This window comes from Manis pentadactyla, chromosome 7, assembly GCF_030020395.1.
Source record: "Manis pentadactyla isolate mManPen7 chromosome 7, mManPen7.hap1, whole genome shotgun sequence".
In the NCBI taxonomy this organism is placed as follows: domain Eukaryota; kingdom Metazoa; phylum Chordata; class Mammalia; order Pholidota; family Manidae; genus Manis; species Manis pentadactyla.
In genome coordinates, this window is record NC_080025.1 from 66601816 (window position 1) to 66614897 (window position 13082).

The window sequence follows — 13082 nt, forward strand, 5'->3', positions numbered from 1 at the left end:
ACTTTGTCGCTAGTCGGATTAAAAAAAAACTGATTCTAATAAAATAAAATGAAATAAAAAGTGGAAAATTATGTACTGTGATATATACAAAAAAGTAAAAAATACCAAGAGCCCTATTTGCAATTAAAAAAGAAATAGTTTTGTTGTAAGAAGGGTTATCAACATCATTCAAAAGAAATGCACTCATTTAAGGATTAGTGTTGCATAGAATAATTCCAGTACAACCTAGGAGTTTGGTCAGCTGCAAACTTGGCACACTTTGGCAGGATCTTATATTCTCCATAGGGGGATGCTGGTGCACAAAAAGAAGCCCTATCGTTAGCTCTCTTGATTGACCTGGCCCCATTGCTAGTAGGATCTTTGTTTTGGTGGCACCTCCATTTGGATTATTCTAAAAAAAAATTGCAACTGGAATGAAGTAAAGAAACTGGTCATACAACCTCTCATGCACACCTTTGGATGTAAGTGCTGCAGAAGAGGATCTAAGGTGAGCCAGAGTTTCCTTTTAAGGGCAAATAGCAGAGCCTTTTTATGTCAATAGGAGATTTTCCTGAACCTTTTTCTTCCCAAATGCTGAGTGATGATTATAAGTTCCTAAAATGCTTACTTTGCTGGAAATATCCATGGCAACCATCAGCAGATCTAGTCATCTCTAAAAATAAAGTCCTAGCAATATGAAATCTTTAGAGATCCTCTCTTCACATGCTCATGTTAGAGCAATATCAATGGTAAATGACTGTGTTGTCAAGGGAGAGGGATAAAAAGTAGAGGGAAAAAGTGACTGTCACCTTTCTTAGATGGGGGAATAGTGAATTGGTATTTCTTTATGACTATAATAAAGATATATGGCCTGGGATTTATTAGATATTCTTTTATTTTTAATGTTTTACATTTAATCAGTTCCTCTCAAACTTAAGGTATTGTTTCCTTTAAAAATGAGAAAATTCAGTATCCAACCGATGTATTTGGAGATGATTTATCTAAATCCACTAAAACCTCACCCTTGAATAAAAAAGCAGTTTCTAAACTCAAAATGATCTGAGAAACAATTTAATTTATTTTGGGGTAGGATATGGGAATAGGATAAAAACAGTATAATTCATTTAATTTATAATAACTCAGCTTACAAATCATTTTCTTTTAATTTTTCACCTTTCTTTCAAATTAAATGACAGTTAATATTTTAAAGAAAAAAATTAGTTTTGGAGCTAATATACTGCTTTTATCCATGTCAATGTTTGCCACTGGTTTGCAGAGTGCTTTCTCACATATAACATTTGTGAAGTAAAATGCTTCATAATAATTATTTCTCATTTATGTATATAAAAGTATATTTGGAAATGTGCTTTCATCTTTTCTCAATAATCACTTAGTTTCATCATCCCAACATCCCATTAGGAAGTCTAGGAATAGATAAATATTTTTATCATACAAATAAGAAAACTGGGGAAATGTGAGTTTAAATGCCATGTGCAAGGGGACACAGTCATTGGCAGGACCCGGATCAGAAGCCAGGCTTTTTATCCCAGCTGAGTGTGTTTCCTACAACCCCATGTTACTTCCTTTGTTAATATTGTTGGTCGATGGAGGAGAGGACGCTTCCGTTTAATGACTTAGACATTGGCCCTTTTATTCTATATTACTAAAATAGCTCAAATTATATTGTAACTTCAATATAATGTTGACGTTTCACATATTTTCCCAACATTGATGATCTTGGTTTCACTGTGCTGTCATCACTAAAAGAGGAAAATGGAGCACTAGAGGGAAGTGGACTTTGGTGTCAGGGTTTTCATTACACAATCAGTTAATGTGTTAAGGGAAACTAAAATTATGGAAGAGCAGGAAATAACACCAATTTAATTAATGTCACAGATTAATCTTATTTGTTTGCCAGAGGAAGAATTTTCTGTCAGTATATCACTCTGGAGAAAGGAAATGTGTGGGATAACACATTTATTTGCAGTTCCACAAAGAACAAGTTATCATGCTTCCTAGAACATACCAATTTAATCTGTGTCCTTTGGTATGTAGATTGAATATGTCTTGGCTTAAGAGTAAATTATGGAGATTTTGATATTTTCAACCTAGGTTGCTATGTGTTATGGGACAACATTCTTTGTTAGCCAGTCATGGCTTTATTTCTAGATAAATGTAACTCCATTTCCACTTAGTTTTATCTTCACTCTACATAATTTCAAATTATACAAATGTGCTTTTACAACATGGATACCAAAACTGGTGTTGTTCACCCTTGTAACATTTAGACACAGAGAAAAACTGTACCATATGGTCTAAAAGCCATAATTTCTACACGTCCAGTTCTTTTCTTTTGAACACAACCACCTTACTTCTAGCCTTGGACACATATTGTAGATGTATTTTTTTGTCAGAATCTCAAAACATTAAGTTGTCTGAGGAGGTGAGTAAAATAGATTTTTAGACTTCTGAAAATAGATTTGTTACATCAGTTCTTGACTTTCAACCAAGGTTCCTTTGTATAAAGGATTACTTTTGCATTAGAAACCATATTAAACTTTGAGCCTCTGCCTTTAGTGACAGATCAACTCTGCTTCAAGATTTTTGCATTAAGTAATCAACATTTTTCTATTTTTCTTGACAGCCCCAAGAAATCCAGGGTCTCAGGGCTTGTTTTTTTGTCCTCAATATATGAACATTTTATTTGAGCTTTTTTTCTATGTTCCACAACAATACGTTTATAAGGCTTTAACTATTCTGCCTGTTGTTTCTCCTGTCATGTTTACTCTGAAAACATAGTACAATAGTCTCCAGCTGTAGTCTTGATGTGAAATTATTTAGAGTAAGTTTCTATACCCTGAGAAGACATATTTCTTCAATGAGTTTGAGTAGGACTGACCAAAAGTTTGTGCCAGTTGACTATTCTTTTTCTGAGATCCACTTTGTCAAGCCAGATACAGGCTTCGCCAATCAAGGTCTTTTTCATAAACTTCCCTCCATTGGAGAAAAGTAAAATCTAGAAAAAATAGCCAAAATTATATATACAGGTGTATATTTTTCAATCTCTTTTAATCTGATCATCAAAGAAATAACACAGATAAGAAAGGGTGAGAAGACATAGCAGGTGTCCTTGTAAGAGAACTGACTCCCACTATGTCTTCAAATATGTGTATAACATGAATTAATCACATCAACATTTCCCTAAGGAAAAGACATGTCCTAGAGGATATGAGAATTCTAGGTAAGACATGTATTCATCATCAGCTAATTCTAACTAGACCTGTGTTTAAACTGATGGAAAGTATCACAAAAGAACTTTGCTAAGTACATTTTTTACTATTTTGTGAAATGTTGACTCAAATACAAAAGTGTCTGAGTGCTGAGTAAAAATGAGTTTACAAGGCAGATAGAACACAACATTGATTTTGTTTAGCACTTAATTTACCGATGATTTTACTATAGTATGCACTTCCAAAGTAGTTTCTTGTCATATGAAAGAAAGGTAAAGAGCGTTTGGTGGAGCTGAACATGAATCCTTGACAATTAGCTCTTTCTTTTCAGAATCTCCTTCAGAGAAGTCATCTTTATTCCTGGCTAAAAGTTTACATTTAAGTTTCTGACTTCAAAATCTACATTTGCAGTTATGACTTTCTCTTCTGGCCTCTGGTTTTGGGATTTCATAGTATTGTACATTTTCACTTATATCCTGCCTTCTTATCACATTTATCATGTATCAGTCTTTCTCCCTCTCGGCTCCCTCTCTGACTACTTTAATGCTGTGAATGACACATTTGTCCACACAGACTTCAGACTCTCCTTTAGTGTTTTTATTCCCTTCCATTCTGATGTCCATCAATCCTCTCCATGCAGTGTTTGCTTTGTAATACCTTTTATATTTGTCTCTAGTGCAGACCTTTAAATGCCAGTAGCGTGGTCTTCTCTTTCCATATTTTTTCATCTATTCCCTCTCCCTTCCTTTTTCCTCTTTCATTCTTTGTCTTTACACCTACTGAGGAAATACTCTGTACAAACACTGTGTTAGGCTGTAGAGCAAAGAGCATCGAAAACTAGGCCTTCCCTAGAGAAGCTGATAATATAGCAGCAGTGATAGGTAAATTTATTAATCATTGTACAGGACAGATTAGGATTGATAGCCTCAGAAGATAAGCAAACTATTATGTGAAAAAGGTGTGATGGATTACACCTAGGATCATCAGTGAAGGGCTGAATTTACACCAAAAGATGGGAAGTATTATGATGGATAGAGACAGATGGCGAAGAGACAGATTGAAGGGGACGGAAAATATGAACAAAGATTTGGAGTCTTAACCTGATTTGAAAAGATTCTGGTGTGACTGGAGTTCAGAGTGTGTGGGTAAGTATGCAAGGAGATGAGATGAAATCAATGCTATTAGAATTCACCTTATGGACTCTGAATGAGTCAGGGAAATAGTGAGTTACTGAAGGGCTTTAATGTAACCTAGCCACTGTTTTTAAAAGATACGTCTGCCAGCAGCATGATGAAATCAATTGGGAGGGTAAGATACTAATGGCCAGTGGGCCAGGTGTACTGCTGAAATAACTTGAGTAACAAAGATGAGACGTGAGTGTGGAGAGAAATCTGTGTAAAATAAACCGTCTAGAGAGAATAGATGTAGCAGCAATTAGCTAGTTGGATGGGTTGTGGAATTCTAAAGGGTCACTAGGAAGATAGCTCTAAGAATTAATTAACTTGTAAAATATCACAGAGTATATGATCAATATATAAATATTGAATAGCTGGATGGAAAATAAATACTATATGAATGAAAAATTTTAAAAAATAACTGTAATACAGAGTTACCTGAAGAGAATGTCCAGCAGGACTTAGGCTGAATCTAAAAGTTTCATTGAATGAAGGCTCTCGATCATGTCTACACACTCTTGTTTTTTTCTTGATCACCTTTTTTTGGGTAGAGATGTTTATCACATATATTTTTACATATAAATCTGAAAATAAGAATTCATCTTGTCAAGTGCCCATTAATCATATAATTTTCTGCTGAATTATAATTGTAACCTGAAAGCTCACCTACATTTTATACAAAAGCCTGCAAGCCTGCAGACTGTGTTTATTTCAGACAACATAAAGTGATTAAAAGATACATCAATTTTCTTGGCAAGTTAAATTTGTTTTCCATGTTGAATAGTAAATGTCATTTTAAGTTTACATGTTGAAAATCTAGTTAACAACCAGTAAAATATCAACTTGTGCTATATAAGAGAAATTAATTCTATTTCACATTTTTCAGATATGATTGATATATTATCAAATTTTAGTTTACATTTTCTAAACTATTTAGTGCATATACCTGAAAAATTCCTATACTGTTATTATAAAAAAATTACATACCTGGTAAGTGATCAGGAGATTTAAATTTGTAGGTGATATTTCTGCATTGGAGAATTTCAACTATTAGTTGTTCACCGTCTGTCTTCATTTCCTTCTTCAATGCAATCTTGATTTCTCCCATTACCTGAGTTTTAACTGGAAGAATTTAATAAAAATTTTACGGAATATGTAATGCCATTTATGAAATGTTTACTTCAATAATTCATTCATACATTTATTAGAGTGTTTATCAAGTGCTAAACACATTATTGTATCCTGCAGATACACAGGTACATGAAATACAGTCCAAGCTCTTAAGGAGTGAAAGGTCTTATGGGAAGACTGATAAATTACACACTATGACAAAGTATGGTGAGTATGATAAGCTAGTAAGAATGGAGGTATGGAGGAAATGCAAGTAGACAAGTGTTACTCAACTGTAGATTTTTTAGGACAAAAGAGGTAATAGAGCAGACTACAGGAAGACAGAAAATACATACAAACAATGGAATTCCAATATAATTTATAGGAAATAACAAGTCATGTGAAATACAAGAAATTGTTTGCCAACAATTGCTCATGACCAGACTTGCTCAAGAACACTTACTAACACTGCTAATGTCATTTTATATTATTTTGGATTCCTTTCTATTTCCTTTGTAAAGGAAATAGCCAAGAAGAATATGTAGTAATAAAATGGCACAAGGGAAGATACAATGAGAGATGTAAATGAATCAGTGTATTTCTTTCTAGTGTTTATCTTGGATCTTTATACATTACTAAAGATGCTATTCATGTTATGTAATATTCTTTATTATTTCCCCCTTTCCTCTATCAACGCATATGTTCATCCACTTGTTCATTCATCAACAAATATTTATTCCCACACTAACGTCAATGATAAGCACTCTGTTAGGGAGAATGCATACAATGGTGAGCCAAAACACATGTTTATTGGTTTTATGTTTTTTTGTCTATTGAGAAGAAATCCATGAATGAAATGTTTTCACCAATAAATGTATAATTATAAAGTGAGAAAAGGTTATGAAGTACAAAAGCATGGTTACAAGAGAGCCTGGGGAAGTGCTGCTTAAGCTGAAACCAGAAGGATGAGAAAGAAGTAACTAGGTGAAATTGATGGTAAGTACTTACAAAAGAGAAGGAATATTGTGTTCACAAAAGGGAACATCATGGCATTAAAGAAAAAATAAATGTCCATATGATTAGAGCATATTGCTAATTGGCACCATTTTAAGAATTTGGTTTTTACCTTTAGAAAAATAGTAATCTATTGAAGGTCTTTAAATATGGATGTAGATCATTTGTTCTGGAATATTTTGGTCTCAGGACTTCTTTACACTCTTAAAAAAGTGAGAGCCCTCAAAGAACCTTTGTTTGTGCGGATTAAAACTATTAATACTAGAAATACAATATTAAAAACACACTTATTAATATTACCATTGATATCATTAAGAAGGTCTTTAAATATTGAGAAATTGTCAAGCTCAGAGAGGCAGTTACAAGGTTTCCAAAATTTTATTTTCACTTAAAAGAGGAATTTTATCATTGTCAACTATCGTCAATTATTTTTCTTACAGGGACAAACTCACTTCTTCTGAGAAGAAGCAGAATTTGTCAATTGTTCTTTCAAGCAAAAATGGTGCTTTTTTATAAAAGAAAGGCTAGTTCAGCTTGAAACTCTAAAAAATTGCATGCAAATATTTCTTCAACTTAACCACCATATTTTGTGTGCAGCAGCAATGCTTTTGTGTATTTCCTATTTCATCACACAGAATACTACAAACACATGTATTTAAGGGTTGAGGTTAATCACAACAATTTTAAATTATTCGTCAAGGATATTCTTAAGTGAAATTGGCAATTCCTTCCCTATAAATGCATGATTGTAAAAAAGCAAATACAGTGACAGTTCGTACAGTTTGTTGCCATTACCTTGATTTGTGCTAAGTCAAAAGCAGTTTTCTGTATCATTGCTTTTGCATTATTAATGTAAATGTCAACACAGCAGAAAGGTAAATAATTTCTTTGTACACTTAAAAAATAATTTGATCTCACAGATGCCCTTAAATAGTCTTGGTGACCCAAGGGATTTCTGAACCATGCTTTGAGAATGACCTTTGGAGAATACAGCTGAGTGATCTTTGAGAGGAAACTGAAATAGCAAAGCATTATGTGCAAAATTATAAAAAGATTATATTTCAGTTATTTAGTCATTTTGATTTAATTTTTCACTTTCAGAATATGTTGTTTTGATGTATTTCTTTCCTTGATTAACTGTTTGATTAAATTAATTTAGACTTTTATGCCAATATGTACCCTGACATGTGGCAAAATATCTATCAATACCGTATCTTGCCCTATTCTCTTTCTGTCAAAAAACTAATAGTAGGGAACAAAAATAGACAGACTTGTCCTCTATATGTTTTATAAACTGAAATACACATTTTCCAGCTGTAGTTAAATCAAAATAATCAAGGCAATGATTATAGATACTACACAGTAGCTGGATGTTAGCTTTATTCTCAAGAAACTCAAGAAAATAAAGGGAAATCCAAGGATTTTATATCTAGCTAAACTGCTTTCAAGGATCAAGTCTGTAGTTTAGAGCATAAAGTCAAATAGTATCTACAAAAAAAAAAAAGCATTAGTGAATTTAGCCAATGACATGTGGCCTCTTAACATTATTATTTAGAAATGACATATGGTCTCTTAACTGTGTCACCTCTCAATGATTTGGTATAAACATTTTACTGTCATAAATACTATTCAAAGGTTGAATTTCTGAGAAATTTATGAAAGGCTGCTTTTCATCAAATCAGAGAGATACTAGAGAAAATTCAGCAAATGGGCTGATAGTATTTAATATATTTAATTGTAAAGCTGAGACTCAATAAGAATGAGGATATAGATGGTAGAAGATCAGCATGTATTATGTGTTCTGACAGAGTATAAGGGGTGAAACTAAAAATGAATGGGTGGAGAAGGGAGAGAAAGGGGAAAGGAGAATGAGATTATTGATTATTGTATAGATAATGGGCAGGTAACAAAGGATACAATTTAAGATTGACAAATCAGATAGTAAGTGGTTAAGAAAAGCAAACATTATAAAAGGTATAAATAAAAAGAAAATCAGTAAAATAAAGGTACAAATCTTTCTTAGTTACGAATTTAAAAAGTAGAAGACACTGAGTGGAGAAATACAATAAATATAACATAATATGTACAATAATTATAAAACAAATGCAGAGTTGTGATCAAACATATCTCTCATATCAACAAACATGAATAGATTAAGCTAGCCTATTTTTAAAAAGACTTTGAGATTGGCTCATTAAGCAAAGCTTAAGTTTATGCTACAATGTAGTTTTGTTTCAAATAGTCAATATATAAATTATAAGCATATCAGGCATATGGAAATAATAAGAGCAGGGACTGAATTATTATCAGACAGTAGAATTCAGGTCAAAATGCAGTGAAGACAAAAAGGGACATTTTAAAAAGCTTAAAAAACATAAATTATAATGATGTTACAAGAATTACAAGTATCTCTGTACTACTGAAATAAGGGTGAAACCACAAAATAAGATGTAAAGATGTAGGAGATGTAAGGCAGAATAAAGAGAATAATAATAGACTTAAGCACAATATTTATAGTACAAGGCAGGCCAAGTAGACTAAAATAAGTAAAGATATGTAATATTGAAAGACCATAATCAATAAAGCACATCTCATGGTAAATATTAAACACTACACCATGATAAAAGAGAAAATATCAGTTATATATGACACATTCACAAAAATTGATCATGTATTGAGTTACAAAGAAGACATCAGTAAGTTCTAGAAAATGAAGCTATTAAAAACACTGATCACAAAAAGAAGCCTTCAATTAAACAATTCTTGGGTGAATGCCAAAATACAAAAAAATACATAAGTTCTGAAAAATAATGATAATGTAAACACTATGTATCAGAATTTATTAGAGTTAAAGAAATGTTCAGATGACAATCAATAGCCTTAAACAACTATATGATTGAAAGCAATGATCAGAAGAAAATGCATATGCATTGACATTCAATCAACAAAAATTTAAAAAAATATAATTGATTTAAACTTCCAACTCCAGAAGCTGCAAAAAACAGCAGCAAAGTAAAAAAAAAAAAAAGAAAATATAAGGAAGAAAAGGATATATACACTAAAATTAATGAGGTAGAGAATAGAAAAATAGTTCATAAAATTCATGAACCAAAATTCTGGTATGTCAAATAGTATCTACAAAATAGAAAAACCATTAGTGAATTTTGCCAATGACATGTGGCCTCTTAACGTTATTATTTAGAAATGACATATGGTCTCTTAACTGTGTCACCTCTCAATGATTTGGTATGAACATTTTACTGTCATAAATATACACTGCAACTATACACTCACATTCTGTTCTTGACAGATAGAAATGGAAAAATATAATCTATTACTTTGTACTTTCAAGTGAGCATCCAGTTTTGATTATTTAACCATTTTAAATAAGTATAAACAAGCCCCTTCAAATCAGTCTGTTTTATTTTTAAAACCTTCAAAGGAAAATGAATCTTCTATATAAAAATGAGAAAATAGGACACATCTTAGAATCTCTTTTCTTTAATATCTAGAGTAGTTAAGGGGAAAAAGTAAAATTTAGGAAAATATTCAGCAGGTTACAATCAAACAAGGAATAGGCTACAGCCTCCTGCCAGAAAATCCCAAAACGGGTGTCTAGGAATGGAAAGGTAGGTTTGGGGCAGATTGCTTTGCAGCATTTCTGACCACACCTTACAGATCACCATATCTTGCTGGGGAAGAGGGATGAGTTGATAAAGCCCTGAGTATTTTAGGAACTCCCCACCACAGAGAAGTGGATGAACAATGAGGGTAGGCAGCCTCAGGAAAGTCATACTAAACCCTTCAGAATGGCAGCTTTAACTGATCACTAGGAGGATCTGAGGGTTTCAGTAGAATCACAAAAAACAGCCCAGGCACCCTATTGCCTGAAACTCCAAGATGAAGTAGGAGAAAAATCCAAAGCTGACAGTATCTTTTCATAGGAATAAGACCTATCTTGGCTGGATGGAGTGAATGCTGGCAAAAAAAAGAAAAGCATTTAATCAAATCTCAAAGGAGAAAGCAAACCCTTGTCAAATAGGGTGGCAAATCTACATACAAAACAGCTCTGTCTTTCCTCCAAAGCTATACAAAAGTGGATAGAAGTATTGCTCCATCTCTCAAACCATACCTGGGATAGGGGGAAAAAGAGGATTCCAAAATGGTAAGGAAAGAGTCAAGGAAAATTCACTTAACGCCATTTGCAGCCAAGAGAAGCCGTGAACGGAACTGACCACACAAATGAGCATGATGAATGAAAGAGTAGGACACATTTTTCTGAGAGAAATTCACTTTTAAGGGTCATATTCCTCTTTTATTGGCCTTAAAACTCCAACACGCCAAACGTGAAATTTGTGGTTGTTTTCCACCTTCACATTTGGGAAGAAAGGTGGAATTAAAAACTTGCTAATTAAAGTTCTCAGGTCATCACATTGCTTGCTTCTTTCTTGGGAGGCTGAATTCACATGCTTCACAGTGTGGTGCTTGTGAAGTTCTTGATACATTTCTCCTGTTCAAAGGTTGCTTCAGCTTACTTTTCAATGATTCTACTAGAGGAGGAAAGAGGCCCATCTACTGAGGTGGTCTCAAAGGACAGTTACTGGAATTGTGAGTCACCACTAACAATGACAGCCCTTCCTTACATTTCAAATGCCTTTGTCATGTAAAGCAGGTGCCTGGATGAGGACAGAAACCTCTGTGTCCACCGTCTCACAAGGGTAGGACCAGCAGCTCCAGGTCTGCTTGAGCCTTTGAACCAGAAAAGACAACACACAGAGAGAGGTCTCATGAGGATATTTTGTACTTTGATTTAGAAGAGAGTAAACGGGCAGTAGAAAAATGTTTGACCTGTCTCAGTGTCTTGAAACTTATGCTTGGTTGTGTTAAAAGAATAAGTTAATCCAAACTAGAGAAGATATTTTTCCTATAATATGGCACTTACCTACAATATTAGAATAGAAAGAAGAGGAAGAAGGGATGAAGGAATGTAGAGGTCAAAGTTCAAAAATGAAATGACGAAATAATAGATGAGGTGAAATGGGGATTACAGGGTAAAACACAAATATCCCATTTTAAAACTATCAGTGAATTAGAAACATTATGGAACAGAATTAAAGAAGATAGAAATCACTATTATTGACACAGAGGGAAGAAAGGCTTAGGATAATATAGAAAGGAAAATTGTAAATAGTGAACAAGGATAGATGTGTAGAACTGAAAAATATGATCTGATATAATGGATGGCTCAGGAAAAGTAAATATAAGAGAACAGAGGATAACATTTATCTAAAACGTAAAGGTATTTCTCTGAATTGACAGAAGAATAAATCTGTGGATCAAAAGAGCATCTTATATTTCTAGAAATATTGATAAATTGATACACTGGTATACCCCTTTTAAACTACTTCAAGGAATTAGAAAAATTCTTAAAGGATCTAGGGGAAAAAAAATAGGTTCCCTGAAAGAGTACATTGGTGTGTAAAAGAAATAGCCTTTCTAAAATATTTAAAGGAGTGTGGCAGAGGATTTAGAAGCTATACTAATGACAGAAAGAAAGAGAGAGAGGAAGAGAGAAAGAAAAAAGAAGGAAGGAAAGAAAGAAAGAAGGAAAAAAAGAAGAAAAGAAAAGAGGCAGGAAAAATCTGAAGATGAAATCTAGGCAAGTGATAATGGAAGATGAAAGTGGAAGAAAGTGGAATAGTGCTGATTTCCTTTAAGCAGAGAGTTAATAAAATTTAAAATTAAAATATAGTATTAAAAATGATAATAACCTCAATATTTTCAATTTTGTTTCTTAAACTTGGTGGGACCTTTTATAAACAAATATGGCTGAAATATTTATAGAAATTAAGCTAATCCTTTGTATTTACTGTGATATATTCTCTTCATTAAATTAAAAACAATATAGTCATTTATTGTTAATTCCACTTTAACAAAATTGTGTCTTGCTATCTCTTTAGCTAAAGTGCTCCAACTAGGTGTATTGTAAAACTGGTTTATTTTTATCTTCTACAGCTTTCTTTTCTCATACTCTCCGACGCTTTATCCTCCATTAAGGTATGCATTGCTTTTCCCACATTTTTTTTCCTTAGAAAAATTGTTTACATATATATTTTATCTTTGAAAAATGTGTATGTCTTATCTACATGCACACATTTATACACATACCTTTATCTATACCTCCATCAATCTGTCACATATTTTTAGGCAAGTATATTTTAAGAAAACCTTACAGTTAACAAACACAGTCATTTCACAACAAGGAATAAGGCTGGTATATCCCCATTTCACAGATGAGAAGAGTGGCTTGGGCGTTTTAAGTAATCTGCCAAGTTGTTAAATGGCCTTGGCAGAACTTTATTCTAGATCTTCTGATTTCAAGTCCAGAGCTCTCTTTTCTCATGAAAACATTTTCTTATGAATACCATTGAAAAAATATTGGCTCATTCACAGGAATATTAATTTTAAAATACATTTTTAAAAATACCAGAATGAAAGAATTTTCAAGAGCTATTCTTCTATTTTATTGTAGCCACATACTGGACTTTAGATAACAGAGAAGGCACAGCAAGCA

The 13082-nt window shown here is 32.9% G+C and overlaps 1 protein-coding gene across 3 annotated transcripts in view; it reads right to left on the minus strand.

Moving 5' to 3' along the window:
* Nucleotides 1-361: 361 nt before the first annotated feature.
* PCLO (piccolo presynaptic cytomatrix protein) overlaps nt 362-13082 on the minus strand; it is a 410245-nt gene continuing 397524 nt past the window's right edge. For all 3 annotated transcript variants that reach the window (XM_057504460.1, XM_036931695.2, XM_057504459.1), the window contains 3 exons: nt 5372-5506; nt 4823-4968; nt 362-2995 (listed from right to left, as the gene is read on the minus strand). In XM_057504460.1, coding sequence (XP_057360443.1) covers nt 2855-2995; nt 4823-4968; nt 5372-5506 — 422 coding nt within the window. In that variant the 3' untranslated portion in view covers nt 362-2854. The remainder of the gene's footprint in view (nt 2996-4822; nt 4969-5371; nt 5507-13082) is intronic.